Source organism: Rhinoderma darwinii, chromosome 13 (genome assembly GCF_050947455.1).
Source record: "Rhinoderma darwinii isolate aRhiDar2 chromosome 13, aRhiDar2.hap1, whole genome shotgun sequence".
Lineage (NCBI taxonomy): Eukaryota > Metazoa > Chordata > Amphibia > Anura > Rhinodermatidae > Rhinoderma > Rhinoderma darwinii.
The window spans coordinates 50,394,837-50,421,982 of NC_134699.1; the positions used below are offsets into that span (position 1 = coordinate 50,394,837).

Here is a 27,146-nt window from a genome sequence, read left to right on the forward strand (position 1 = left end):
GATGTTCAAGGATTATCATTTATTATGGGTAAACATCCACCGGTAATTGAAAGTCTTTGAAGGTGTAAAAGGCTATTTCTCCCCAATCCACCAGAGCAAACACAACCGCTATGTCTCCGCTCTGGTATGCCAGGCTCTTCACTGTTCGTAAGGAAGGGATCTGCTCATCGAAGCTACAAGTAGAAAGATAAATTGATAAGCAAGGTTAAAAATGATCTATAAATCACTACACAGCGTTCGGCTCAGTTCACATCTCGTTTTTACTGTACGTCTGACGTTTACATTTCGATATGTGCCAAAACGAGTACCAGCGTGTATATTGAATTCCATGGTGAAGACGGATGCCCTAATGGTGTAGTTTGTGAATACGTCTTGTGTGCTTACGTTCTATACCCCCACCCCCCGTGTCCTGAAAAGTGTAGTCTAAACTTTTCAGTACTCTTTCAAAACCACATGTATACGTTTGTTTGTATTGACGTCAATGGCGACGCATACAATAATAATCTTTATTTATATAGCGCCAACATACAATCTTAAAACCTACGTGTAAATGTATACGTTATCGTCAATATACATGGGGAAATAACTCATATCATGAGAAACCAGTGCGCCCACCGCCCCCGTACTGGCGCCAGAATGCCACTCCCTCCTTCCTTTGCATTTGGACTTTAGAAAGTTTGATTTCGCTCAAGAACGCAAAAAGGATACATTTTTAGAAGAACGGACACAAACGTATACGATGTACACTACAAGAAAATGTAAGCGTATGTTACAAATTCATATATTTTTGTAACTTTAAGAAAATAATGCGTCATCGTATACCACAAACGAGATGTGAACCTAGACTTAAGGGGTTGTAAACTTTAACAAAAAAAAATAAATAAGTAAAAAAAAAAAAAAAAAAAAAAAAAAAAAAAAAATCAGCACTACACTTTAAGACCGTATTTCACTTTATTTTCAGTTCAGTGCCAGTTTCCCAGCGTCATAAGCCGCACTGCCTTATTATTACCACAGTTTCTGTCCATAATATGGCAGAGGATGGAGGATATACGGAGCGTCCTGAAAACTAGCGCAGGCGCAGTGTGTTACAATGAGGACGCCGAGTGACATGTCTAGTCACATGCTCCTTCATCCTCGGCCATAATACGAATGGGAGCTGCAGCCATAAATAAGGAAGATATTGTGGTTATAACCAGTGGGTGTGGCTTATGATCCCAGGAAAACGGCACTGAACTGGAAATTGTCACATAGTATGTTTTTACAAAAAATACTGTTCATAATGCACTAATAATATTTTCCTTAAAGTGGCCAACCCCTTTAAGTGTTCTGGACTTGGGCTCAGTCTTTGCAATATTATTAATAATACTATCGATACTTATATTATTAAACATTAAATTAGGATGTGTTTGACCAAAGTATTTAACAATATTAAAAAAGGTCTGCTTTAGATACCTCCTACGCAAATAGGACATATGGATGAAATAAAAGGTTGATCCTGCTTAAAACCCCCTATATTAGCAAGAGCAAATGCAAAGAGCGTTTCTTCGTAAGAACCCAGTTCCTATTCATTAATTGGGCACTGTGCAATGTTACAGGAGAAATGGAGAGTTTCTGGCAACTTCCCCCAGCAACATCTGATCATGGGGCGTGGGGTCACTGGGACCCACCTTAGATCTGCTCATTTTCAGGGTTTTCCCCAATTATACAAATACTTTAAAAGGGGGTTCTCTGGGACTCAATGACCTATCCTTAGAATAGGTCATCAATATCAGATCGGCGGGGATCCAATTTCCAGCACTCCTACCGATCAGCTGAATAAAGGGATGGCATCATTCGCCACATCGGCCTCTTCATAGTTTACCAGGCACATCGCTGTGCACTTCTGTATCAGCCGTGACTATAAAATTGCAGTCCTATTTACTTGAACTGCAATCCCAGGCACAGCCGCTACGGAAGCGGACAGCATTGTGCTTGGTCAACTAAGGAAAGGCTGCAGCATTTTCACTCAGCTGATTGGACCCCCACCAATCGGATATGGATTACCCATCCTAAGGATACACCATCAATATAAAAATTCGGAAACACCTTTAATAGCAAATTCAATGCAAGTCAATGAATATGCTGCCAAGGATTTGCAGGCTTTGGATAATCTCTACTTCTTAGAAGGGTCTCTTGCCACTGAGAAGCTCAAAGTGACCCCCCTTCTAGGTACCCAAATCGTTAGAGGTTGTCCGGGCATTGGGCGGTTTTTCATACTAAACTTTCTGCTAGTAGATGCTCTGACCTGGGACAGTAATGCCAGGAGAAGTACAGGGGTCCCAGGGCAGAGTGCTAGTAGCTGCTCTGTAACAGAACTCCTGTACTGCTCCTGACGTTACTGTTCATATATGTATATGTACCAAAGGCGGTTGGCACTCCTTGTAGTTCAGCGTGGTGCACGTGGACGGGAAGCTATCCCAGAAATTCCAGTATAGACAAACTCCCGGTACTCACTTGATGTGTATTTTCTTGGAAAAATACAAATCAAGTGAGTGCCAGGAGTTGGTCTATACAGTTCATATATGGACAGTGACATCAGTGGCTTTCCTGGGGCCGTAGTCCCAGGGCAGATAGGTAGTAGATGCTCGGCCCCTGGGAAAGATCCTGATGTCACTGTCCATATATGGACTGTACCGTCAGAAGCAGAGCCGGAGTCCTGGGACAGAGCGCTAGCAGCTCTGCACCGGGGACTCCAGCCCTGGAAAAGCTCCTGACGTCACTGTCCACATACGTTCCACTGGAGGTTGACGTGATAGCTGCCATTCATGGGAACAAAAATAAATAAATCTGGAATCCATCAGGTCTATGGATAAATTTGTGAGCATTCTGCCTTTATATAGACAATGGAGGACACCTGAACTTTCAAGATAAAGAAATAAAAATAAATATGGACAACTAAAAGGCCCTGATCGGGAAAACTAGTGTTCATATGAATGCTCGTTCCTCAATCATTGCCCTGTGTTAACAGGGAAATGATCAGCCGATGAACGAGCATGAACCATGATCATATCATATATGCGGCAATAAATATTATCGTCGTCAGCAGCACATCTTCCTGCAATCGCTCGTCACCATACAAAACCAATCATTGCTCCTTGTGAAAGGAGCAGACGAGCGCCGATCAACGAGCTGTCTCGATGATCGGCCCATATTGTCCGTTGTAAAAAAAAAAAAAAGAAGCTAAAAAGCTACATAAACCTTTAAACAGTATTATTGTGTTTAATGCAACTTTTGAATTGTTTTTTTTTTACTAAGTTCATAACTTAGATGTGATTGATAAATGTGTATATATATATATATATATATATATATATATATATATATATATATATATATATATATATATATTTATTTTAGTTATTTTCATGAAAACAAAGTGTTCAAAGTTTTACATAGCTTTTAAGTGTGAGCAGAACCAGTAACTGTTTAACCCACTTACCTACACACACACAAATAAGCATATGGTTTGCCTGGTTTGGATTTCTTAAACTCTGCACTACCATCAGCTTGATATAAATTAAAGTGTATCTGTGGTATATTCTGCTTGTCCTGAAGCCTGTAAATGGAAAAAAACACAAAAACTTATTCTGCTGGAGTAATTTTTTCCTATGAAGCATAATTAAAGGGGTTTGCCCATGAAGGGGGAACGGGTCCCCTAAACCCCATTCTAGCTTTTTGTTCTCACGCTGCCTCCCGATTACATGTTTGGGAGTTACGGAAACAGCATAACTCACTGAGCTACGTTGATTCCGTAATGCCCATAGTAGTGAATGGCAGTTACAGAAGTAATATAGCATGTGAGCTACGCTGTTTCTGTAACTATTAATCAGTTCTATGGGATTTACGGAAACAGCGTAGCTCAGCGAGTTACGCCGTTTCCGTGACTCCCGAACATATAATCATTAAGTGGCCGGAGGCAGAGTGAGAACAAAAAGCTAGAATGGGGTTTAAGGGACCCCTTTCTAGAGATGGGTGTGGGTCCCAGAGGTGGGACCTGCATCTGACATTTATGACCTAACCTGTGGATATGTCATAAAATGTATCTGGTGGGAAAACCCCTTTAAGATGTAAAAGTCTATATCTACATTACACTGAAAATGCAACGCCTATCAAAGTCTCAATCCAACAAGGGAAAGTGAAGAAAAAATAAATAAATAAAAAGGATATCAGGACATGTAAGCAGGAGTTACCAAGTGCTACTAATAATTGGAGATCACACCGTTGCAAATCATACCACAGCCACGGCTTACATAAAGCAATGAAAGTTTCTCTGCATAAATGGCTTCCAAATCAAAATATGGTACATGCAGATGTGGCCACAGATATTACCCTTTACATTACAATCGGTGAAATCTGCAGCGAAAAGCACGAAGAAATCTGCCGTTTTTTTTTTTTCATTGGGGGAATATGCTATTGCCACTAGAAGGCCTGACACGAAGAATTTAAAAAGTAGTCCTTCCTACAGGATACACCCTGCCCACAGATACCGAGCTATTCAGTTTATCCGCAAGCAGTAAGAGAAGTAAAAACAAGGTAAGAAAAAGGTATGTCGAAACAATACAGGAGAATCTCTCAAACGGACAACCATAAACAAAACAATAAAAAAAACTTGAAAACACGTTGGGTGGAAGCTGTGTCCCCCAATGAACTGGACGAAAAAAGGATTTTACGGGGAGTAATCAAAAAATTCTGTCCTCATTGGCGGACACAGACTGCGGTGCATTCTAGACCAGTCCCCAGTGGCGGGAACAGAACACAGGACATTGTCACCTAACTCCTGCAAGACTTTTTCGACCAAGGTTAACGTCTGCAGAGGGAAAGGTGTGCACCTGATAGAACTTGACAAAAAAAAGTGTGCAAGGAAGGCCATGTGGCCATCTTGCATACCTGAAGGGCAGAAACTAGATGGCACACCGCCCAGGAAGCACCTACTGCCCTGGTAGAGTGGGCCTTGATATGAAAAAGGGGAAACCTTACCATGAACCCGGTAAGCCTCATGGAAAGTCACCCAAATCCAGTGAGCAAAAGTGGACTTAGAGGCCGCCAGCCTCTTCCTGGGACACGGAGGATGAAGGAATCAGACTTCTGGAAGGAAACAGTGACAGAAAGATAAGTCTGCAAGACGAAGACAACATCCAGGTTGTAGAGCGAACTCAGATGACTGGGAGATGAACATAAGGACAGTAAAATGATGTCCTTATTAACGTGAGACGCCGAAATACCCCTTGGTGCACCGCCTTCCCTGATGAAGAGTTGCAGTTGAAGAGTTCTCAACTCCAGAAACGGAGAATGGCAAGACAGATCTGCCAATTCAGAGACCCTCTGGATGGAAGTCACTGCAACAAGAAAAAACCCTTTGCTGGAAAAAAGACTAATGTAGATTTCTCACAAGAGTTCAAAGGGACCCAACTGCAAGATCTCCAAAACCAAATTGAAATCCCAAGTAAGAATCAGAGGACAATAAGGGGGAACCATGTGAGCAACCACCTGTAGAAAAGTCTTGACGTCAGACTTAAATGCCAACAATTGGCCAAACAAGATGGAAGGTGCCAACAACTGTCCTTTCAGGGAACGATGTGCCAAACCTTGATCCAGGCCACCTTCGAGGACAGAAAATTTTCTTTATCAAAAAAAAGGAGAAAGATTACAATCTTCCCACCAACGAAAGCAAGTCTGCCAGGCACGATGGCAAAATGCGGGCTGAGGAAGGCTTCCTAAAGTTGAGAATAGAGAGAACAACACTTTCCCGCAAACCCCAAGAACAGCAGCTTCAGCCACGCCGTTAAACATAGTGACCTTATAGTCTGGTGGAAGGGAGGTCAGGAAGAGAAGCAATGGCTATGGGACATCATCTAGCAGGGACACGACGTCCACATACCAACGATTTGGCCAATGTGGGTCTACCAGAATTTCTTCAGCCTTGAGCCTAGGCAGGAGAGTAAGCACGTGGAGGAGCCTGAAGTTGGTCCACAGAGCCACGAGAGTCCACAGCGCAGGCTTCTGGATCCCGGGCTCGGGAGATGAAGCAGGAAACATGACTATTTAACCTGGATGCTGTCAGGTCTACACCCAGCTGGCCACTGCTGAGGTATGTCTGCTCGAAGAACTTTTGGTGGAGGGACCACTCCCTAGGATCCTCCTTTTCATGACGGAGGAAGTCCACGACCCAGTTGTCGACCCTGGGAACGTGTACTGCGGTTAGACAAGAATCTTTGCAACCTCAGCCTCCACTGAAGAGGTGCAAGTTCCATCCTGGTGATTGAGCTAAGCTACGGCTGTGACATTGTCTGTTGAAACTCACACCGGATGTCCATACAGCAGGCAAAGGAAGGTGGCTCTCAACTCCAGCAGGTTGAAGAGGTTCCCTGTGGAGACCCTAGAACTTGAGCTGTTAATTTTCAGAACCTTCCTCCCCACTCCTTGGGACTAGAATCCGTGGAGAGGCTCTGCCAGTTTAGCAAAAGGAAGGAAGAAAGGAGCAACCACAGGGAACGGCCAGGTAGGATATTCACCTAGGAGAAGGAAAAAAAAACAGATCCGGAGGAACCATTCCCTGAACTCCTTGGGAGAGGATCATCTGCTGAAAAGGGAGCGTGTGGAACTGCGCAAACGGAATGGTCTCGATCAAGGCCACCATGGTTCCGAGAAACCTTGATGCAAAGGCGTAGTGAGGTAGGAGCAGCCATCAGCAACGAGCAAATCCTGAAGGACCGATAGTCTTTCTGAAAGGGAGACTCTCACAGATCGAGTGTCAAAAGTGTCACCCTGGAACACTATCTGCTGGAAAGGAAACAGGCAAGTTTTGGAGCGGTTGACAGTCCAAACGAACTGGCACAAAGTGCCCAGTGTGATCTGGAGCACCGTCTCGTTGTTCTCCCTGGAGGGAGACTATCAAAATGATGTCTAGACATGGGGTGACCGAAACCCACCTGGTCTGAAGGAGCACCATCACGAATAAAAGGATTTTTGTAAAGGGGCCGTAGCCAGGCTGAAAGAGCCACAAATCGGTAATTATGGGACAGCACTGCAAAAGGCAGGAAGCGCTGGTGAACTTGGCAAACGGGAACGTACAAATACACATCCTTAATGTCTATGGAGGGAAGAAACTTCCCCTGTTCCATGGAAGCGATGACAGATCGAAGGGATTCTATGCAGTGATGGCAGACCCCGATATGTACATTGAAACACATGTGTCGCATGTGGGCCGAACGGACCTTTTTCGGTACGACAAAAAGATTAAAAGTAGAACCCCTGAAACCTTTGTGTCGGCGGAACTGGAATGATGACCCCTTTAAAAAGAGCAGAGTGTCAATTGCTCGAAAAAAAAAAAAAGGCTGTTGTCCTGGATAGGGGACTGAAAAACAGCGGACTGAATGAAAAACGCTTTGGAAAGAAACTGATAAATTTGATTTTGTATCCGGTGGATACCACTTCCTGAACCCAGGCATCCAAATTATGAGAGAGCCAGACGTCCTTGAATTGCAGAAGCCTGCCCCCCACTCAAACTGAATGGAGTGGGGGAGTACCTGCAGGCGCAAGTGGACTTACTGGCTCTAGCCTTGGCAAATTGAGGTTGGAGTCGCCAGGAGGGGCGAGCCTTAAAATAAAATTTGTCCTTCAACTACTGGTTAGACAGCAGTCTGGAAAAGCGTGTTGGAGAAACCACGAAAGGATCGAAAAAAAAGAAAAAAAAAAAGTACTTGCCTTCTTGACAGAGGTGGTCCCGTTTGACAGTGTTCTGGGGGAGGTGGGTGCTCTTGCCATCAGTAGCCTCTGAAATGATCTCGCCCAATCTGGTCTCGAAGAGACGGAAACCTGAAAAAGGAAGCGCGGTCAGAAACCGCTTGGAAGCTGTATCCACAGACCAAGCTTTTAGCTAGATCGTCCGGTGGGAAGCAATGGTGGAAGCTGAAGTCCGAGCTACCAGTCGAGCAGCGTCAAGAGAAGCTTCACATAGGTTGCTTGGATGCATTAGAGATGAGATGTATACATGAATCATAGTATATCACATGTATTGTAAATCACTTAGGCAGTATAGGGTGTTCCATGCATCACTTATTACTTAAGTTCTAGATCCATCTATACATTCATATGGAGAGCCTACCACCGAAGACTTATCCCACTTGTAGGAGGCCCCTCTTGAAGAAGATCCATGAGGTCGAGCCAGCTAGAGTGAGAAAACTTCTTGTCCGGGTGTTTCCATTCCTTGAAAACTATACCTTCAAGTTCAGAATGAACTGGAAAATCCAACTCAGATCGTGGAGGCTGAAGGAAGGAAATACATAGACAGGGGAAGGAGAGCGCGTAGAATGAGTGAACTGTAAGGTGTCACGGACAGCACTAATAGGCACCTCAACAGAAGTGGGGAGGGGGGGGGGGGGGGGAAGAGACCCCTTGTCTACCGAATCCAAGTCAGAATCAGAAGGTTCCCCTTCTGAAAAGACTCCTCTAGGGGGGAGAGCGGGCACCAGACCGTACCTCCAGTGGTGGTGGTGGTGAGACAGAAGAGGCCGGTGAAAGTAAAGTCAGTCGAGCGGACCTGGCCTGCTTTTGGGGCCTGCCTCATGAACATAGACTCTAGGGGAGGTTGGCAAGAAAAGTGAACCATAATGCCCATCATGGACAGTGATAGTTGCTAGGTTACCAACGATTCTCGAAAAGGGAATTGGCACATTCCAGATCAAAACCCACCAAACCAACACTGGGAACACTCACTCTCCATGGCATCCTCCTTCTCCCTGATGTGTGACCAACAGGAGCACCTCCTCAGTGGTACAGCCTTTAGTAAGAGGAGACACTGGTGGGAGAAGGTGAGCGGTGCTCTTTAGGCTGGCAGGTGACAAAGCAGTTGACGCTCTTGTCTTCATAGAAAGGTGGACTTCGGCACATTTGTTGTATGACAATGTGCGCCCGCCATGGAGGGGAACTGCTTCAACCCCGATTCCCAGATTTATTTATTTTTTTTAAATATAAGAAAAACAAAACATAAAAAAGGTAACAACTCATTAGCAGGAGTGTCTGCCTCTCACGGACACGAAGCCAACACTGAATAGCTCTGTGTCTGTAGGCAGGGAATATCCTGTAGGAGGGACCACTTCTTAATCCTTAGTGTCAAGCCTCCTAGTCGAAACATCATATACCCACATTCTATGTCCCCCATTTTTTTCTTCTTCATACAGCACACTATAGCGGTAAAATTGCATTCTGTACATTATCCTGCCATTCAGTTTTCTCATGCCTTCTATTTTTAATTACACTTACCTCTTACAATCCTCCAGCAAAGTAGATTGAGTGATCACCGTTATTTGCTCTAAAACAGAAGCTGGATGGAGAAATGTGGAGTGAATACAAAACATGTTTGCAATTTTCAATAAAGACACTAATGAGTAACAGAGCAAAAAAAAACGTGTCCACAAAAATGGTTAGATCAGAAGAAAAAATGCTATGAATTGAATGTCATTTGAACCCTAATTGGATTACGTTTTGCACGAGCTTTGTGCGAGAAAAGGGCCTGTTCACATCACATTTTTCTCTAATGTATATCTCAGGCGTATCCCACTGCATAGGCATACAGAACTCCCGGGCACAGCACTACCTTAGGCGCTGAGCCCGGGGGAACGCCCATGATGTCAATGTCCATAGCTTAAACAACCCGAAATACACGTCCATAGCCCACATGCCATCCCATATATGAGCTTTAGGCTACATGCATACGTTGCGTATTTTGCTGCGGAAAATACGCACCATAACGCAGCAAATTCTCAGGTAAAAACTGCGAACCAGGTAGCGCCGTGGTCGCAGGAGTCTCCCAGAGGTATTTATTTATCTGTCGTACACCTGTGACCTCCCATGTAAAAAAAGAAATAAATACATTTTTTTAAAAACGTATCCCGTGCGTTCCTTTTTTTTTTGAGGGATCGCTCAGGATGGAATGGCCTAGTATACTACATTATTCCATCCTCAATAAAATAAAATAAAATTGTGTGTACCAGCACGTCGGAGGCACACTAAACGTATGGCCAAAACGTGATGTGAACAGGTCCAAAGCTAAACAGCAAACAGAATACTTTTTAGCTCTGCAGATCATGGGCAATAATCGCACTACACAGTATGAACAGGAAGATAAATATACAGTAAGATTTCACCTGTAGATTTCACCTGTCCAGGTGTCAGCAGTGGTCGGATTGTACTTGACCAAAGATGTGCTGGCCTCTCCCTGTGACTCTGACATTCTCTCTCTCGCAGGAGCTTCTTATACTCAATCCAGTTGCTGCATTTCTTTATTTTAGGGTCAGCATTGATACTGATTTTGTACTTCCGTTCCCAGTCCAATTGCTCTTGTTCTCTTCTGGAAAACTTCTCCCGACGCAAGTTTAGTTTCCCTAACCAATGTGATATTTCCACTTGGCGTCCAACCACATTATCAGGCAGAAAGGCCGGCTTGGGGACTGGCAGCTGAACGCAAGGCTGATCACGTGCACAGTTCGGAAAGCAAATTTTTGAAAAATCCCATCTATATTTTCTTTGTGATTCCATAGGAGCCTTAAAGTCATTGGCTTCTTTGTTACGAGCTTCTGTGCTCGCCAACTGAGGGTTGTTATTTTTAGCTACGTCATCAGCTTTCACGCTTTCTAATACTGGCACAAAGGTGACGGACTCTGGGGTGAGAGCAGCTACTGTTTCTGGGCAATGGCTAATCTTGGATTTTGAGAGCTTACTTTCTTCTTTGCTATTGTTTCCTGATGTCTCTGAATCATTTTGAGCTCCTAAACTGAAAAAAATAAAAACGAAGAGTAAAAATAAAACAGAGACAGCGATAACACAATTCCATTCTCTTTACAATTCTTAACGGAAGTTGTACTTCACGGGTTTTCCTGGCTTTACAAATTGATGGTCCTTCAACCCCGACTTATCAGCAGAACGAAGGGTATAAACAATGAAGGGGCTACAAAGCTCCAGGCACAGGACCATCCATATGATAGTGGCTGTGCCCGGTACTGCAGCTCAGTCCCTTTGTTGGGTTAATCCCTGTGGTTGGACCCCCACTGATCATACCTTGTTGGCTTATCCTAAGGTTTTATTATAAGGCTTGGAAAACTCCTATAACCCCTTCCCACCACAGTCATTTTTGGGATTTTCACTTTAGTTTTCTCCAGAACTTCCAAAAGCCATAACATTTTTCTTTCTCCGTCGATACAGCTGTATGAGGGCTTGTTCTTTGCGGGACAAGTTGTAGATTTTCATGCCACCGTATATTGTATTGGGAAACTAAAAAAATTCATTGTTGGGTGGAATAGGAAAAAACAGCCATTCCTCAAACTTTGGGAGGGGGGGGGGGGGGGGTTTAGTTTTTACAGTGTGGTAAAAATATCATGTTAGCTTTATTCTGCGGGTCAATAAGATTATGGCAATACCAAATTGAGTTTTTTTTAAATGTTTTACTACTTTTACAAGAAAAAAGCCTAAATTTTATTTTTAAACAATTAGAATTTTGTCGCCATATTCAGAGAGCCATAATTATTTTGCCATGGATTGAGCGGTATGAGGGCTTATTTTTTGCAGGGCGAGCTGTAATTTCTATTGACTTTTTGATCACTTTTTATTCTTTTTTGTGGGAGATGAAGTGACAAAAATAACAGGAATTCTGGCGGTTTTATTTTTTTATGGCATTCACCGTGCGGGTAAAATAATGATATATTTTAATAGTTTGGACTTTTACGGACGCGGCGATACCAGTTATGTTAATTTTTTTTACATTGCGCTTGGGGGAAAATGGGAAAAGGGTTTGAACTTTTAATATATTTTTTTGTAATATTAAAAGAAAATATAGATTTATTTATATAAATACAAAAAAAAAAATACAAGATGAATTTTATTGTATTTAACTTTATTTTAGTAGCTCCCCTTAGGCCTCGTGCACACTTCCGACGCCGTTTTCACGACCGTTTTTGACGGATCCGTGTGCCCGTTTTAGAGGCCTTGTGCACTCAGTGTTTCCGAGCGCAGAGCATGGTACTGTCCAGGGTGCTGAAAGAGTTAATGGACTGCACCGATCGGCGGTAACTCTTTCAGCACCCTGGACAGTACAATGCTCGGAAAATTAAATTTTAATGAAATTAAAAAAAATAAGTTCATACTTACTTTTCTCCTGTCCGGCCTCCAGGGATGACGTTTCATCCCATGTCACCGCTGCAGCCAATCACAGGCTGTAGTGGCGGTGACGCATGTCAGGATGACGTCAGAAGGCCAGCCTCCAGGGATGACGCTTCATCCCACGTGACTGCCTCCGAAGCCAATCACAGGCTGCCGCGGCCTCCGAAGCCAATCACAGGCTCCGTCACACACGGACGGCACACGGATGCCTTCCATGTGCCTTCAGTTTTTTTGACGGCCCCATTGACATGCATGGGCCTCACGGTCACGGAATCTCGGACCAAAGTAGGACATGCTCTACTTTGGATCGGAACGGAGCAACAGGACCGTCAAAAAAACTGATGTGTGCATGGCCCCATTGAAATGAATGGGTCAGGGTGCTAGCCATCAGAAAAACGGCTATCATCCTGAAGGAAAAAACTGAAGTGGGCATGAGGCCTTAGGGGTGGATCGATTTCATGCTATACAATACTAATGCTTTGCAGTAAAATAGTCATACTGACAGTCTCCTACGAAGCCCTGCCGGAAGCAGGGCTTCATACGAGTTCAAAGAGGTCAGACCTGGGGGCCTTTATCAGGCACCCCACGATAGAGTCTGTTAAACAAGCGGGACATTACACTGAAGTGTCTGCTGTAAGATACAGCCGACATGCTCGTTGTTTGGAGCTGGCTCAGCCCGTGTGCTCACTCCATAGTACTACACCCAATGGCCGCCGTATATATGGCACGTCGGAAAGGGGTTGTTTAACGCCTACACTGCTGACATTGGGAATTTATGTTTCACGCAATACTAACAGGCCAAATTATTACTATGCTGTCTTATCCAAAACATAATATTCACAATCCAACTAAATAATTATAATGAATGACTACACAGTAGAAGATGTAAATCTTTACCATGGTCTTGAACTCCTCTTCCGTTTTCTGTTCGGTACAACACGGCTCTCTAAGTTTATCTGTCTCTCATAAGGTTTCTGTACTGATCTGAAGAAAAGCAGAATGATGTAGAAGAACATTAGATTCTAGAACCAGAATATCATTAAGTTCAAGAAATTTCATGTACCACAACCAGCGATCCTCTCCTCCGCCTCTTTAGAGAAGGGGTTCTCAACCTTTTTTTGTGGTTTAATGAAGAATACGGACCCCTTAGCAAAATAATTTTAGTGATGAGTATATGCGACATTAAAATATACTATACTCCTATGCAAGCAAATGCCAAGTTTCAGTAAAAAAAAAAAAAAATCAGCATGTACAACAAAACAGATTCTTAGCTTGATTGTAAGGAACCAATGAGTTTAAAGGTCTCCTCACCAGGACAACAGATGGAGGTCTCATCTATTGACCAGATCAGATAAAGAGAAGCTCTTGCTCTGGTGGACCTGTTCATGCATGACATGCTCAGCCATTCATTTGAACATGTTGTATGTAATACTATATTTTGCTTTAAAGAGGATCAGTCACTAGTTTAGTAATTACTTATCTCCTAGCTAATCTAATTGGCGCAGTCTTGCTGATAATTCCAGTGAATATTGTATCTCAAAACATTTATTATTTTAAAAGTTATGAGCTTTTTTCTAACAATGCAAAGGATGATATACTAGATAAGTGGGTGTCAACACCAGTGATTCTCCGGAGGTGGAGCTACCTCACAGCCTCTGACGCCGCCCTATCAGCATGAAGCTGCTTCACACAGTGTGAGAGACTGAGGCTGGAGGGAAGGGGATCACTTCAAATGGCCATATCTACGGCTGTGGAGCACCTAGAACAGCTTTTCTGGTGTCACTCGAAAGATGAGATTCAAACACGCAGTTCTAGCTGTGACACAACTGGAGATATCACCAGCTCGAAACAGTCAGGAATGGAAGCTGTATACTAAATGATCACACTGTTTTGCTAAACAGGGAAGCGGGAGAAGCTGTATGCTGATTGGACAGCGTCATACAGAAAACATTACACCGCCCAGAGTGAAAAGAAAGTCACCTCCTATTTGGCGAGTATAGCTACATTAGCATATTTAGAAAAATGTGCATAACTTTGCAAATAGTTAAAAAAAATAAAAATAAATCACTGTAGTTATCAGCATCACAGCGCCTATTAGATTAGTTAGGAGATCGGGAATGAATAAACTAGTGACAGATCCTCTAAGCGGCCGTTGTAGGGAAAACGTATGCTGCTTCCATGGGCAAGAACAGCTGATGAAGCATTCTGATTGGATCTCCATGGGAAATATTATATCCCAGATCTATAGCAACCCAAACATTTGTAAAAGTAAAGTTTCACACAGCATGCAGAAATTTGTCATCAATCTGAAAGAAGCAAAACATTTATCAGAAAAGCTTAAAAAAAAAAAAAAAAAAAAAAAAAAGGCCAAGTGGTCGTACCTTGAGTCAAAGCGGGTAACGATGTAGCCCAATCTTTTCAGATGGCAATAAACCTGCATAAAAAGCACGAGAGAGAGATTAACCATCAGAGAAGAAAAACCCTGCTAAGTGAGAAAGGTAAATAGACATGTGCCGTGTGTTTATTACCTGATAGTGTAGCAGACTGACCGGACCACGAGAGAGCAGCTCCTCATAAGCCTCCTGAACAGACAGTGCAAGATCCCTGTAAAACAGCTGAATAGTTCCCTAAACAGGGAAGCAATTGGTACTTATATGGTGAACAAGGCACAGGGGAGCGATCTATAGAAGCTTTGAACATCTATAATGTGGTGACGTTAGCGTAGACAGGAAGGATTTCTATGAGTAAGTTATTAATAATGGTGACAAGTTGAAATTTTAATATGCAGTAAAGGTTCAATAAATGTTCTCTCTCCACCACACATTTATAGATTCTATGTAATATGGACTTACACACTCGAGTAAGTAGACCGCTTCCTCGGGTAGGAGACACTGCTTTCCTCCCTCTGTGAATCCCATAGTCTGCCAAAACTTGCCCTGCACATGGGAGTAAGAGTTACAGTTACAATTAATGGTAAACAAGTCCGACAGAGGATTTATTGTATCCAAGAAAGGTGCAATTTGTGGGCAGCTAAAAAGCGGGGAATAAAAAATAAATAAATGATCTGGTGCAATCCAGCTCACAAACATCACCTATCTTGGCAAATCTAGTAGCGGTGGTACTAGGGAACCCGGAGAGCTGAATTATTGCTTATGACTGGAGCCAGCCAGAGGACGGGTGCATCTGGTCAGCGGTAGGGCTTTCAGCCGAGACCTGCCATCTTAGACTGCACGAGTGAGGTGGTGCCCTGAACCGCCATTGCTGGTGCCTTGGTCTCAGGCATTCCAATCCCCTTCATCGAACTACCTCACCTCTGCCACTGTCCCTGGCCAGGTGCAGTAAGCCAAACTGTCCGCCGCAGTCTCGGAAGTAGGCTGCAAGCCGGCCAGCCATATTTGAAGTGTGGCGCCAAGATAGGCCGCAGTGGCAGATAGCCCTCAGCCGTAGCGGTGGATCGGAACTCTGCCCACAAGGGACACAGAAGGCGGACCACCTTCCGACTGGAAATCCAGATACAGCAGGAGGCGCTGGGACCTGTGGTGGCCACACAGGCCCTACATAGGGGCTAAGAGATAAGTGACCATTATGTTCTTCTACAGTATAGGCCTGCCTATAGAGACACCTATTGCACCATTCTTTGGGCCCTCCCCACAAAACGACTTTCCCTTCCTAAGGACTGATTTCTACTGTTGCAACCTCTCTAATGGACTTATTTCTTCTGACCCATGTGCGTGGATAATCGTGGGCTGATTCTACAGACACGTTCTGCTATGTCCTAGTGGACTAACATTTCTACTGACACACGGTCATCATTTTTGGTAGATCGTCACACTCACTGATCTATTTACGTTTTAAAGTGACCCTTTGCTGCCCTCTAGGGAAACTTCCGGATTTTACACCATCTACTCTCAGAAATACGGACACTGTCTAATTTGCGTTTCTGGACTTGACTCCAGCTTTATTATAATCTTACTCAACATGCCAACTCTGGTCTCCATTGGGAGCAGACATACATCGCTACAAGCCTCGTGGGCCCGTATGTCAATGTTGGGAGTGTAATTCTCCCCAGCTTATTTTTTATCCGGACGGTTCTCTACAAATGGAATTCTTACCAACTTCTCCAGATTGGGGGGGGATGGACAAATTTATTATTAGGACCCAACCCCACAGACGATCACCTAGTGCATCTACTTCCCAGACCTCCTCCGTTCTCCCAGCGCCTAAACTACAACCAAAGGGCGCTATGAGGGATAATCCGGTCAAGCCTACCTCACCTGCCAGAGGGACAAGCTCAAGAACATCTCAGTTTTCTCCAGAGTTTCTTACCCAGGATGACCCAAGTCCTCCTAACCTCTCACCACCATGTAGCCCTCAGTCTTTACGATCACCTAACCATCTACCTTCAACCACAGGGGCACAGGAGGTGTCTAGACTTGTTTTGCCCTCATTTGATAAACGCCTTGATGTGCTACACACCTCAATCAATTCTGCTTTGGCCGTATTACATATAATGCCCAGCCAATTGGGGAACTGGAAACGGCTATAAAGGAAAAGCCGGAGGACTTGGCGAACAGAGACCGGAGAAAAAACCTGAGGTTTGTGGGTATTCCAGAGACCACAACGGGGAATGCCCTCATTGCCTTCCTCTCTGCAAAAATCCTGCAGGCCTTGCGTTTGGACCTGCCTCCAGACCCGCTTACTATAGAGAGAGGCCACCGCATTGCTCCATCAATTGATCCCAGGGAGAACCATCCTAGACCGGTTATAGCAAAATACCTGCATTGGGCCGTCAAGGAGAAGCTGCTGAATGCTTATCGCAACCAACATCAGGCCTGATTGAGAACCGCAAAATTCTCATATTCCGGCACTTTTCAGCTATAGTTACTCAAGAGCGGAAAGCCATTGTGGACAACTGCGGATACCTACACGAGCAGAACATTTGCTTCCAACTTCTCTACCCAGCCAAGCTCTGCGTGCGGCAGAACGGTCGTACCCATCATGTGATAATGTATGAAGTTCCTGATCCCTCCCTGGGGAGATGACCCACTCTTAAGGCCCTTTTACACTGACCAATTATCAGGCAAACGAGCGATCTCGATAATTGCCCAGGGCAACGATCAGCCGATGAATGTATAGTTTTAAATGCCTAAACAGGGAGATGCGCTGCCGATATGATAATGTATGGGAACCAGCGATCAGAGTAACGAGCGCTCATCCCCATACTTAGCTCCTTGTGAAAGAGCAAACAAGCACCGATCAACGAGCTGACTCAACCATAGTCGCTCGTTTACACGGCCCAAGATGGACCTTTAGAACAAACCCCGATCAGTATTTTATTATTCTTTCTCCTTCCCCTTATTTTCCCCCATAAGGACTCCACATGACCATTTCCCGCAGATATCCTGCCTAAATCCCATCCTGCGTGATATTACATACAAGCAAACCCCTCCCCCCTCCCAGTAGTTCTTTGCATTGTGGGAAAAGTTTTATAGATGTGTTAGGCCTCATGCACACGGTGATGCCCGCAATCGTGCAGCCCGTATTGTCGGCCCATTCTGCCATACAATGTATGAGAGCACAGCCCGTAAAAAAAAAACAAAAAATAGTACATGCTCCATAACTCCCGACACAGTTCTACGGCACAGACACCTATCAGTGGCGATACGAAAAGGTGTCCGCGGCCAATAGAACTGAATGGGTCTGTAATTGTGGACCGTATTACGAAGATTTTTTTTACGGTAGTGTGCATCGGGCCTTACCTGTACATATCAGAAAGGATATGAGACTCTCTCTCTAACCACATGGTGTCAGGAACAAGTCTTATTGAGTGACATTCCGGTAGTTATTTCTGGTAAGGGAAGGTTGAGTGGTCTTGGGGGGGGGGGGGGGGGGGATTCGGTGTGCCTTCCAAAAGATGCTCGGAGAGCTACTATGGTCTATTTACTTGGACTTTGCTTATGGTTCATTTTGCTTTGAGTCAATCCTGATATTTCCCTTGTCGCCCACCCCCCCCCATCCAGTTTTTCCTGAAACACCAGGTGATATAAGAACTTTAGCATCCATTAGTCACCGAAAAGTACATACCGCAGGCAATGTCAGCTCCACTAATTCTTCTTCTGGTTTCCAAACTCCACTCCCTAAGCTCCCCCTGCAAAGGTCCAGAGGAGGTTATTAACTTCCTTAGAATCAACATTCATAAACATCAGTAACCATTAAACAAGAGCATCGACAACATGCCCAGATGGGGTTAACCTAGTGGCACCAAGAAGCACCCACAGCCCAGCCAAACCGGAATTCCGATGCAGAATGACTAACACGAATCCACTGGGCACAGGCAGTTCTCCTGGTGTGCCCAATTTTCCTTTTATTTTTTGGGAGGTAAGGGGAGTAGTGTTTAACTGCTGCAGGGCCAAGGAGGAATTGTGCGGGCAGGTGCCAGGATTAGAAATTCCTGTGGAGGAAAGCAAGCTGGGCACGGTTTGTACCTCTCCTATATTTAACACACTCCTTTTTAAGGAGTTCTATATATGCACAAGTTAGGCCCCATTCACATCACGTTTTGGCCTTCTGTCGGAAGTATACGTCAGGAAGACACCCCTGCGTATAACGGACAAGAGGCCAAAACGTATCCCACCGTATGGCATACAGTGGGCTATGTAGTCCGGGGACTGGCCCTGTGAAAACTAGTGCTCTGCCCGGGGACTCCGGCGCTGTGAAAGCTCCTGTGGTAATTGTACATAAAAAGTAACCGCAGTGCACAAGATCCGAACCGGGCTCTTCATCACATAATCTTGTGCACCGCGGTTACTTTTTATGTAATAAAACGCTTATACATGAAGACAAAAGAGCTTTTGAATTTTTTCCTGATGAACAGCGCCACAGAGATCCTCAGAGTAAGGCCTGATTTACACGAGCGTGTGCGTTTTGCGCGCGCAAAAAACGCTGCGTTTTGCGTGCGCAAAAGGCATTTGACAGCTCCGTGTGTCATCCGTGTATGATGCGCGGCTGCGTGATTTTCGCGCAGCCGCCATCATAGAGATGAGGCTAGTCGACGCCCGTCACTGTCCAAGGTGCTGAAAGAGCTAACTGATCGGCAGTAACTCTTTCAGCACCCTCGACAGTGAATGCCGATCACAATATACACCAACCTGTGAATAAAAAAAAGACGTTCAAACTTACCATGAACTGCCTGCTTCCTCCAGTCCGGTCTCCCGGCCGTTGCCTTGGTGACGCGTCCCTCTCTTGTCATCCGGCCCCACCTCCCAGGATGACGCGGCAGGCCATGAGACCGCTGCAGCCTGTGATTGGCTGCAGCTGTCACTTGGACTGATTTGTCATCCCGGGAGGTCGGACTAGAGGAAGGAGCCGGGACTTATCGGTAAGTCCGAACTTCTTTTTTTTTTTACACGTATATGTATATTGTGATCGAAAGTCACTGTCCATGGAGCTGAAACAGTTTAAGTCTTTCAGCACCGTGGGCAGTGACTGTCTCCTGACGTCGCGTACCCAAACATTTTTTGCCGGGTTCGGTCAAAACGAGTTCGGCCGAACCCGGTGAAGTTCGGTGCGCTCATCTCTAATTTGACACTCCGTTTGGATGTTTGTAAACAGAAAAGCACGTGGTGCTTTTCTGTTTACATTCATCCTTTTGACAGCTCTTGCGCGAATCACGCAGTTCGCACGGAAGTGCTTCCGTGCGGCATGCGTGGTTTTCACGCACCCATTGACTTCAATGGGTGCGTGGATGCGCAAAAAACGCACGATTATAGAACATGTCGTGAGTTTTACGCAACGCACTCACGCTGCGCAAAATTCACGCATCGTCTAAACTACCCCATAGAGTAATATAGGTGCGTACGACACGCGTGAAAAGCACGCGCGTATATTACGCTCGTGTAAATGAGGCCTAACTAATACTTTTTATAACTTCTTATTCCTATTGAATTACCGACTTCCTTCGAGAGACCCGTGAACGACTCAAGGCTGACACTTCCGTGGATGGGATAGACTGCCTCAATGCACAACTAAAATAGATCAACATAACCGCAAACCCCCCCCCCCATATTAAGCACTTCTCTCTCCCTAAACAAAATACAGTGGCAACCATCACCCATAGGAACCCATGTTAACAAAAAAATAAAATTGTATACCACATGGCATATGCTTTTTATGTGGGATCCCTCAGGCTAGAATAACGTACTACTACGCTATTCCAACCTTCAAAAATAAAATAGAAAATAATATATAGAACAAAAGAACCAGGCAGCACTCCGTAGAAAATTCTACAGTGTGCTGCTTGATTATTTTGTTCTATATAGACGGGACAGAGATTGCCAGTGCTGCTGGACTTTTGGATTTGAGATATAGAGAGAGATATATATATATATATATATCTCGCTATCTCTCTCTCGCGCGCACTAGCCATCTATCTCTCTCTCTAGAGGCCATCTATCTCTCTCTCTCTCTCTCTCTCTCTAGAGCTCATCACTCTCTAGAGCTCATCACTCTCGAGCTCATCACTCTCGAGCTCATCACTCTCTCTCTCTCTCTCTCGAGCTCATCTCTCTCGAGCTCATCTATCTCTCTCTCTAGAGCTCATCTATCTCTCTCTCTAGAGCTCATCTATCTCTCTCTCTAGAGCTCATCTATCTCTCCCTCTAGAGCTCATCTATCTCTCTCTCTATTATACGGCAGAACCTTACCCGGCATACACAATAAACATAGGGCAATAACGGGATGTGAATGGGGCCTAAGTAGCCATTGCAGGGGTTTATTTAATCCTACATTAGCACACCATTACTTACAGTCGCTCCACTCGCTCTTCTGCCAGCAGCTCCCACTGCTCCGTACGACAGATCCGCAGCTTTTCCTTCTGTATCTGTGACCCATCTGACAGAAAGTCCTTCTGACCATGAGAACGCTGAGGAAGGCTCTGCTCCCGACTCCGCACAGAAAACAACTCTACTGGACTGAAAGACATAAACTGACTAGTTAACATTGAGGTGCGTATACAATCAGTATATAACTTTACTGTATAGATAATACCAAGCAACATACAATGGTTTGTGATTTCCCACACATTACATAGGGCAATGCTCCTATTCCTTGTAAATTCCTGCACATTGGCCAGAAAACTCAACCGGAAATACGCCTGTGAAATTAGCCGCAAATTTGCAGAGTTTCCGCCGCAACATTGGCATGTTAGATACGAGTATTTTGTTGCGGTTTTCACCCCTCTCATTAACCCCTTAGTGACCACAAATACACCTTTTCACAGTGGTCACTAAGGAGCCTTAGGCTAGGCCATCGCCTTTTCATGGCGGCCCAGTCTAAGTCCTGCACGGGTGTCCCATGCAGGCTGGAGCCGGGGCTCAGCTGTCTGATGACAACAACAACCGCGATCGAAGTTCTTAGATTGCGGCAGTTTTGCCCGTTAAAAAAATAAATAAAAGTATGTAATGTGAAATAAAAAATTACAGTAAAAAAGATTAAACCATTTTTTTTCGATAAAACGTGGTTTTATTTAGTAAAAGTGTAAAAAAATTAAAGTACACATATATGGTATCTCCGCAACCCTAATGACCCAAATAATAAAGTCAATATGTAGTTTAAACCGCAAGATGAACACCGTAAAAAAAAATGCAAAAAAACAATGGCAAAATTGCTATTTTTTTGCATTGCCCCCCAAATAAGTCATAATAAAAGTTAATCAAGTACCAATCAGAACTAAGTCTCGTCCCGCAAAACACAAGCCCACACATCACTACATTGACGGACAAATAAAAAGATTAGGGCTCTTGGAAAGCGACGATGCAAAAACAAATAATTATATTTCAAAAGCGTTTTTATTGTGCAAAAGTCGTAAAACATAAAAATACTTAAGCATACGTGGTATCGTCGCAATCGTACCGACCCATAGAATAAAGGTAATGTGATATTTATGCTGCACAGTGAACGGCGTGAATTTCAAACGCATAGAACTATGGCGGAATTTCAGTTTTTTTTTTCTATTCCCCACCAAAAAAAAAAGTTTATAAAAGTTAATCAAAAAATGATACGTACCCCAAAAGGGTGCCATTAAAAAGTACAACTAAGGCCCCATGCACACAAATGTAAAAACGGCCATAATTACGGGCCCATAGACTTCTATTGGCCGTTGAAAAATATGAAACATGTCCTATTTCAGGCCGGAATTACGGCACGGGCAGCCCATAGAAGTCTATGGGGCTCCCGTAATAACAGGTGGCTACGTGTGTGCACCCATAATTACGAGAGCGTTGCTAGGCGACGTCAGGGGATAGTCACTGTCCAGGGTGCTGAAAGAGTTAACTGATCGGCAGTAAGGGCGGATTTACACGAGCGTTTGCGTTTCGCGCATGCAAAAACCGCAGCGTTTTGCGTGCGCAAAAGGCACTTGACAGCTTTGTGTGTCAGCTGCGTATGATGCGTGGCTGTGTGCTTTTCTGTTTACATTCATTCTTTTACTGATGTTGCGCAAATAACGCGCATCCCACGGAAGTGCTTCCGTGTGGTGCGCGTGATTTTCACGCACCCATTGACTTCAATGGGTGCGTGATGCGCGAAAAACGCCGAAATATAGAACATGTCGCGAGTTTTACGCAGCGGACTCACGCTGCGCAAAACTCACGGACAGTCTGCACTGCCCCATAGACTTGCATAGGTCCGTGCGACCCGCGTGAAAAGCACGCGGGTTGCACGGACGTATAGCACGTTTGTGTAAATCCGCCCTAAGGCTGAGTTCACACAGGAGGAAAATTCTGCCTCAAATTTCCGTTTGGAATTTTGAGACAGATTTTGAGGTGCCTGCCCGCTGTTTGCCGCGATTTTTGCGGCGTTTTTCGCTCGCGCCCATTGAGTGCTACAGGCAAAAACGCAGTGAAATACACTTTCTCTGCCTCCCATTGATGTCAATGGGAGATCAGAGGCGTAAACACACGAAGATAGGGCATGACGCTTCTTTATACCGCAAGCGTTTTTACCGCTCGTGGTAAAAAAGCGTCCGCCTCCCATTGAAATCAATGGGAGGCATTTACGGCCGTTTTCGATGAGTTTTCCACGGAAAAAACTCTGTGTGAACAGGGCCTAACTCTTTCAGCACCCGGGACAGTGACTACTGCTGGAGTGAATAGTATTAAAAGTTAACTAAGGCCTCATGCACACGACCGTAAAAACTCCCGTTATTACGGGTCATAATTACGACCCGTAATAACGGGCTCATAGACTTCTATTGGCGACGGGTGCCTTCCCGTTTTCTCACGGGAAGGTGCCCGTGCCGTTGAAAAAGATAGAACATGTCCTATTTCAGGCCGTAATAACGGCACGGACAGTCCATAGAAGTCTATGGAGCTCTCGTAATGACGGGTGGCTACATGTGTGCACCCGTCATTACGGCAGCATTGCTAAGCGACGTCAGTAAATAGTCACTGTCCAGGGAGCTCAAAGAGTTAACTGATCGGCAGTAACTCTTTCAGCACCCTGGACAGTGACTACCGATCAGTATAAACCTGTAAAAAATAAAAATAAAAGACGTTCATACTTACCGAGAACTTCCTGCTTCCTCCAGTCCGGTCTCCCGCCCGTTGCGTTGGTGACGCGTCCCTCTCGACATCCGGCCCGACGTCCTGGATGACGTTTCAGGCCATGTGACCGCTGCAGCCAATCACAGGTCAATCACAGGCTGCAGCGGTCACATGGACTGCCGCGTCATCCAGGGATGTCGGGCTGGATGTGAAGAGAGGGACGCGTCACCAAGACAACGGCCGGGTAAGTATGAATTTCTTTAACTTTTATTACAGAAAGGGCTGTCTCTTCTCTCTATCCTGCACTGATAGAGAGAAGGGGCTGCCGATTAGTGCAGTGCTATTTTGCCGCCAAAAACGTGCCCGTAAATACGGGTGGAATACGTGTGACACCGGACCCATATTTACGGGCACAGGTTCGTAAATACTGGTGCAAAACGGGTGGAATACGTGCGACACCGGACCCGTATTTACGCCAGTATTTACGGGTGGGAAAAAATACGGTCGTGTGCATGAGGCCTTACCTGCTTCTTCCTCCAGTCCGGCCTCCCGGGATGACGTTTCATCCCATGTGACCGCTGCAGTTAATCACAGGCCAATCACAGGCTGCAGCGGTCACATGGACTGCCGCGTCATCCAGGGAGGTCGGACTGGATGTCAAAAGAGGGACGCGTCACCAAGACAATCGCTGCATTCCGCTGCGGAAACTCTGCCCGAAATGGCTGCCCCTTCTCTCAATCCACCACTGATAGAGAGAAGGGGCTGCCGATTAGTGCAATGCAATTTTGCAGAGAAAACGGGGTCCGTAAATACGGGCCTGGGTTCGTAAACACTGGTGGAATACGGGTCCAATACGTGTGACTAAGTACCCGTATTTACGGGAGGAAAAAAAATACGTTCGTGTGCATGAGGCCTAAGGGTATGTGCACACACACCAATTACGTCTGTAATTGACGGACGTATTTCGGCCGCAAGTCCCGGACCGAACACAGTGCAGGGAGCCGGGGTCCTAGCATCATACTTATGTACGATGCTAGGAGTCCCTGCCTCGCTGCAGGACCACTGTCACGTACTGAAAACATGATTACAGTACGGGACAGTTGTCCTGCAGCGAGGCAGGGACTCCTAGCATCGTACATAACTATGATGCTAGGAGCCCGGCTCCCTGCACTGTGTTCGGTCCGGGACTTGCGGCCGAAATACGTCCGTCAATTACGGATGTAATTAGTGTGTGTGCACATACCCGAATCCTGCAAAAAACAAAGTCCTCATACAGTGAGGCTGGATTCACACGAGCGTGGCGTTTTTGCGCACGCAAAAAACGCGGCGTTTTGCCTGCGCAAAAGCCACTTGACAGCTCCGTGTGGCAGCAGCATATGATGCGCGGCTGCGTGCTTTTCGCGCAGCCGCCATCATTATGACACTCCATTTGGATGTTTGTAAACAGAAAAGCACGTGGTGCTTTTCTGTTTTCATTCATCCTTTTCACAGCTGTTGCGCGAATCACGCAGTTCGCACGGAAGTGCTTCCGTGTGACATGCGTGGTTTTCACGCACCCATTGACTTCAATGGGTGCGTGATGCGCGAAAAACGCCAAAAGAACGGACATGTCGTGACTTTTACGCCGCTGACTCACGCGTCGTAAAAAACACGCACATGTCTGCACGGCCCCATAGACTAATATAAGTCCGTGCGACGTGCATGAAAATCACGCGCGTTGCACGGACGTATATTGCGTTCGTCTGAATAAGCCCTTATGTCGACAGCAAAATAAAAAAAAGTTATAGCTCTTTAAATGAGACTCTAGAAAAACGAAAAATATAGCTTGGTCATTAGGGCCTAAAATAGGCTGGTCACTAAGGGGTTAAATGGAGTGAAATCTGCATTTCAATTTACATCCAGAAAACGTAAACAACATTTGCTAAAATCCCATCTACTTTTCTAGTACGGCAGTTAGCCTTATAGAGCCGCACACCAAGGCGATCATACGGAATACGGAAACCAGCACGCTACTCGATCTCCATTTTTGAATTGGGAAAAATCATACCAGTGAAAAGGAAAAATGGAAGTTGCTATGCCTGTCAGCACATTACAACTGCCCATAGGAGGCCACCATTAACAGAATACAGACTGCTGGAACAGAATACGGACTGCTAGAACAGAATACGGACTGCTAGAACAGAATGCGGACTGCTAGAACAGAATGCGGACTGCTAGAACAGAATGCGGACTGCTAGAACAGAATGCGGACTGCTAGAACAGAATGCGGACTGCTAGAACAGAATGCGGACTGCTAGAACAGAATGCGGACTGCTAGAACAGAATGCGGACTGCTAGAACAGAATGCGGACTGCTAGAACAGAATGCGGACTGCTAGAACAGAATGCGGACTGCTAGAACAGAATGCGGACTGCTAGAACAGAATGCGGACTGCTAGAACAGAATGCGGACTGCTAGAACAGAATGCGGACTGCTATACATAGCACCTCTATTCAGCAGAGCAGCAGAAACTTCAATGTCCTGGTCACCACACAAATGTTATGTAATTCCGTCTAATGCAACTCCCCAATATAAGAGTGTGCCACCAGGCTGACCCGATCATGCAGCTTTGTCATCAAAAAGCCAAGAATTCCTTTATGGCAGTGACAAGTGGGCGACAAAAGTTGTTGGCATGAAGCTTGGGCATAGAGGAGCGGTTCAGGAATATGGTGTTCACTGTACGGTGTGTAACAGCCGAGGACAAGAGTAGAGAAATCTAACCGCACCCCATACCTCAGCATTACGACGTGTGGTACACCCGCTCACCCGGCCGTCTCTACGCCCACTGCAATAGTCAACCACCTGGCCTACACATGTACCAGGGCAGGAAGAACGACACACAGGGTGTGCTTTATATGATGGACAGGCCGGCAGCGAATCTGCGCGCATCTTGTTCAATCTGATTGGTTTCCAGTCTAACCTCTGACCAATGACGAGAGCTCTGATCGACGGACCCAAAATCGGCCGCTCGCTCAGTGAAGACGGTGTTGTGCTGAGAGTGGCAGGGCGTGAGAGGGTCACGTGAAAGGGGCGGACGGAAAGTGGCACTGGGCTACGCCTGGCCAAACGGCTGTGACTAAAGACCCTTCATGATAAGTTCCTGGTCCTTATCACTGATAGCAAATAGACAACTCTACAACAGCTGTGTATTTCCCATCACTGGGAAGGACTTTTATGCCCCCTAGTGGTCAGGTCCTGAATAGAAACCGATGACGGTGTATAGCCAATTCTACAGCAGCTGTCTATGTCCCATCATTTATAGGAACCATTATGCCCCCTAGTGGTCTGATCCTGAACTATGATAGTATTTAGCCGCTACACAGTGACTTGGCTACGTCCCGTTCTCAGTAGGGACCTGGTCATTATTCATTAGTT

At 45.3% G+C, this 27,146-nt stretch overlaps 1 protein-coding gene across 3 annotated transcripts; it reads right to left on the reverse strand.

The window, feature by feature from the left end:
• Positions 1-26,814, reverse strand: TSEN54 (tRNA splicing endonuclease subunit 54). 3 transcript variants are annotated; one of them, XM_075845387.1, is made up of 11 exons: positions 26,692-26,814; positions 20,997-21,161; positions 18,277-18,340; positions 15,045-15,128; positions 14,721-14,819; positions 14,574-14,626; positions 13,090-13,176; positions 10,185-10,810; positions 9,301-9,361; positions 3,479-3,595; positions 1-173 (listed from the first exon to the last, which is right to left on the reverse strand). In XM_075845387.1, exons 4-11 carry the CDS (start codon positions 15,108-15,110, stop codon positions 23-25), a joined length of 1,260 nt encoding a protein of 419 aa, XP_075701502.1. In that variant the 5' UTR covers positions 15,111-15,128; positions 18,277-18,340; positions 20,997-21,161; positions 26,692-26,814; the 3' UTR covers positions 1-22. The 3 variants fall into 3 exon arrangements, with proteins under 3 accessions (XP_075701502.1, XP_075701501.1, XP_075701500.1); XM_075845386.1 differs by lacking the exon at positions 26,692-26,814 and adding an exon at positions 26,505-26,673 and having other exon boundaries at positions 14,721-14,774; XM_075845385.1 differs by lacking the exon at positions 26,692-26,814 and adding an exon at positions 26,505-26,672.
• Between the last annotated feature and the right edge of the window lie 332 nt (positions 26,815-27,146).

Excerpts from the sequence above, each read along its gene's own strand:
- TSEN54 (XM_075845385.1), bottom strand. Across the intron at positions 13,177-14,573 it reads GTTACCCGCTTTGACTCAAG|ATCAGTACAGAAACCTTATG; the intron begins GTACGACCACTT and ends GCTTTTCTTCAG. Across the intron at positions 3,596-9,300 it reads TTGCTGGAGGATTGTAAGAG|GCTTCAGGACAAGCAGAATA; the intron begins GTAAGTGTAATT and ends TTCCATTTACAG.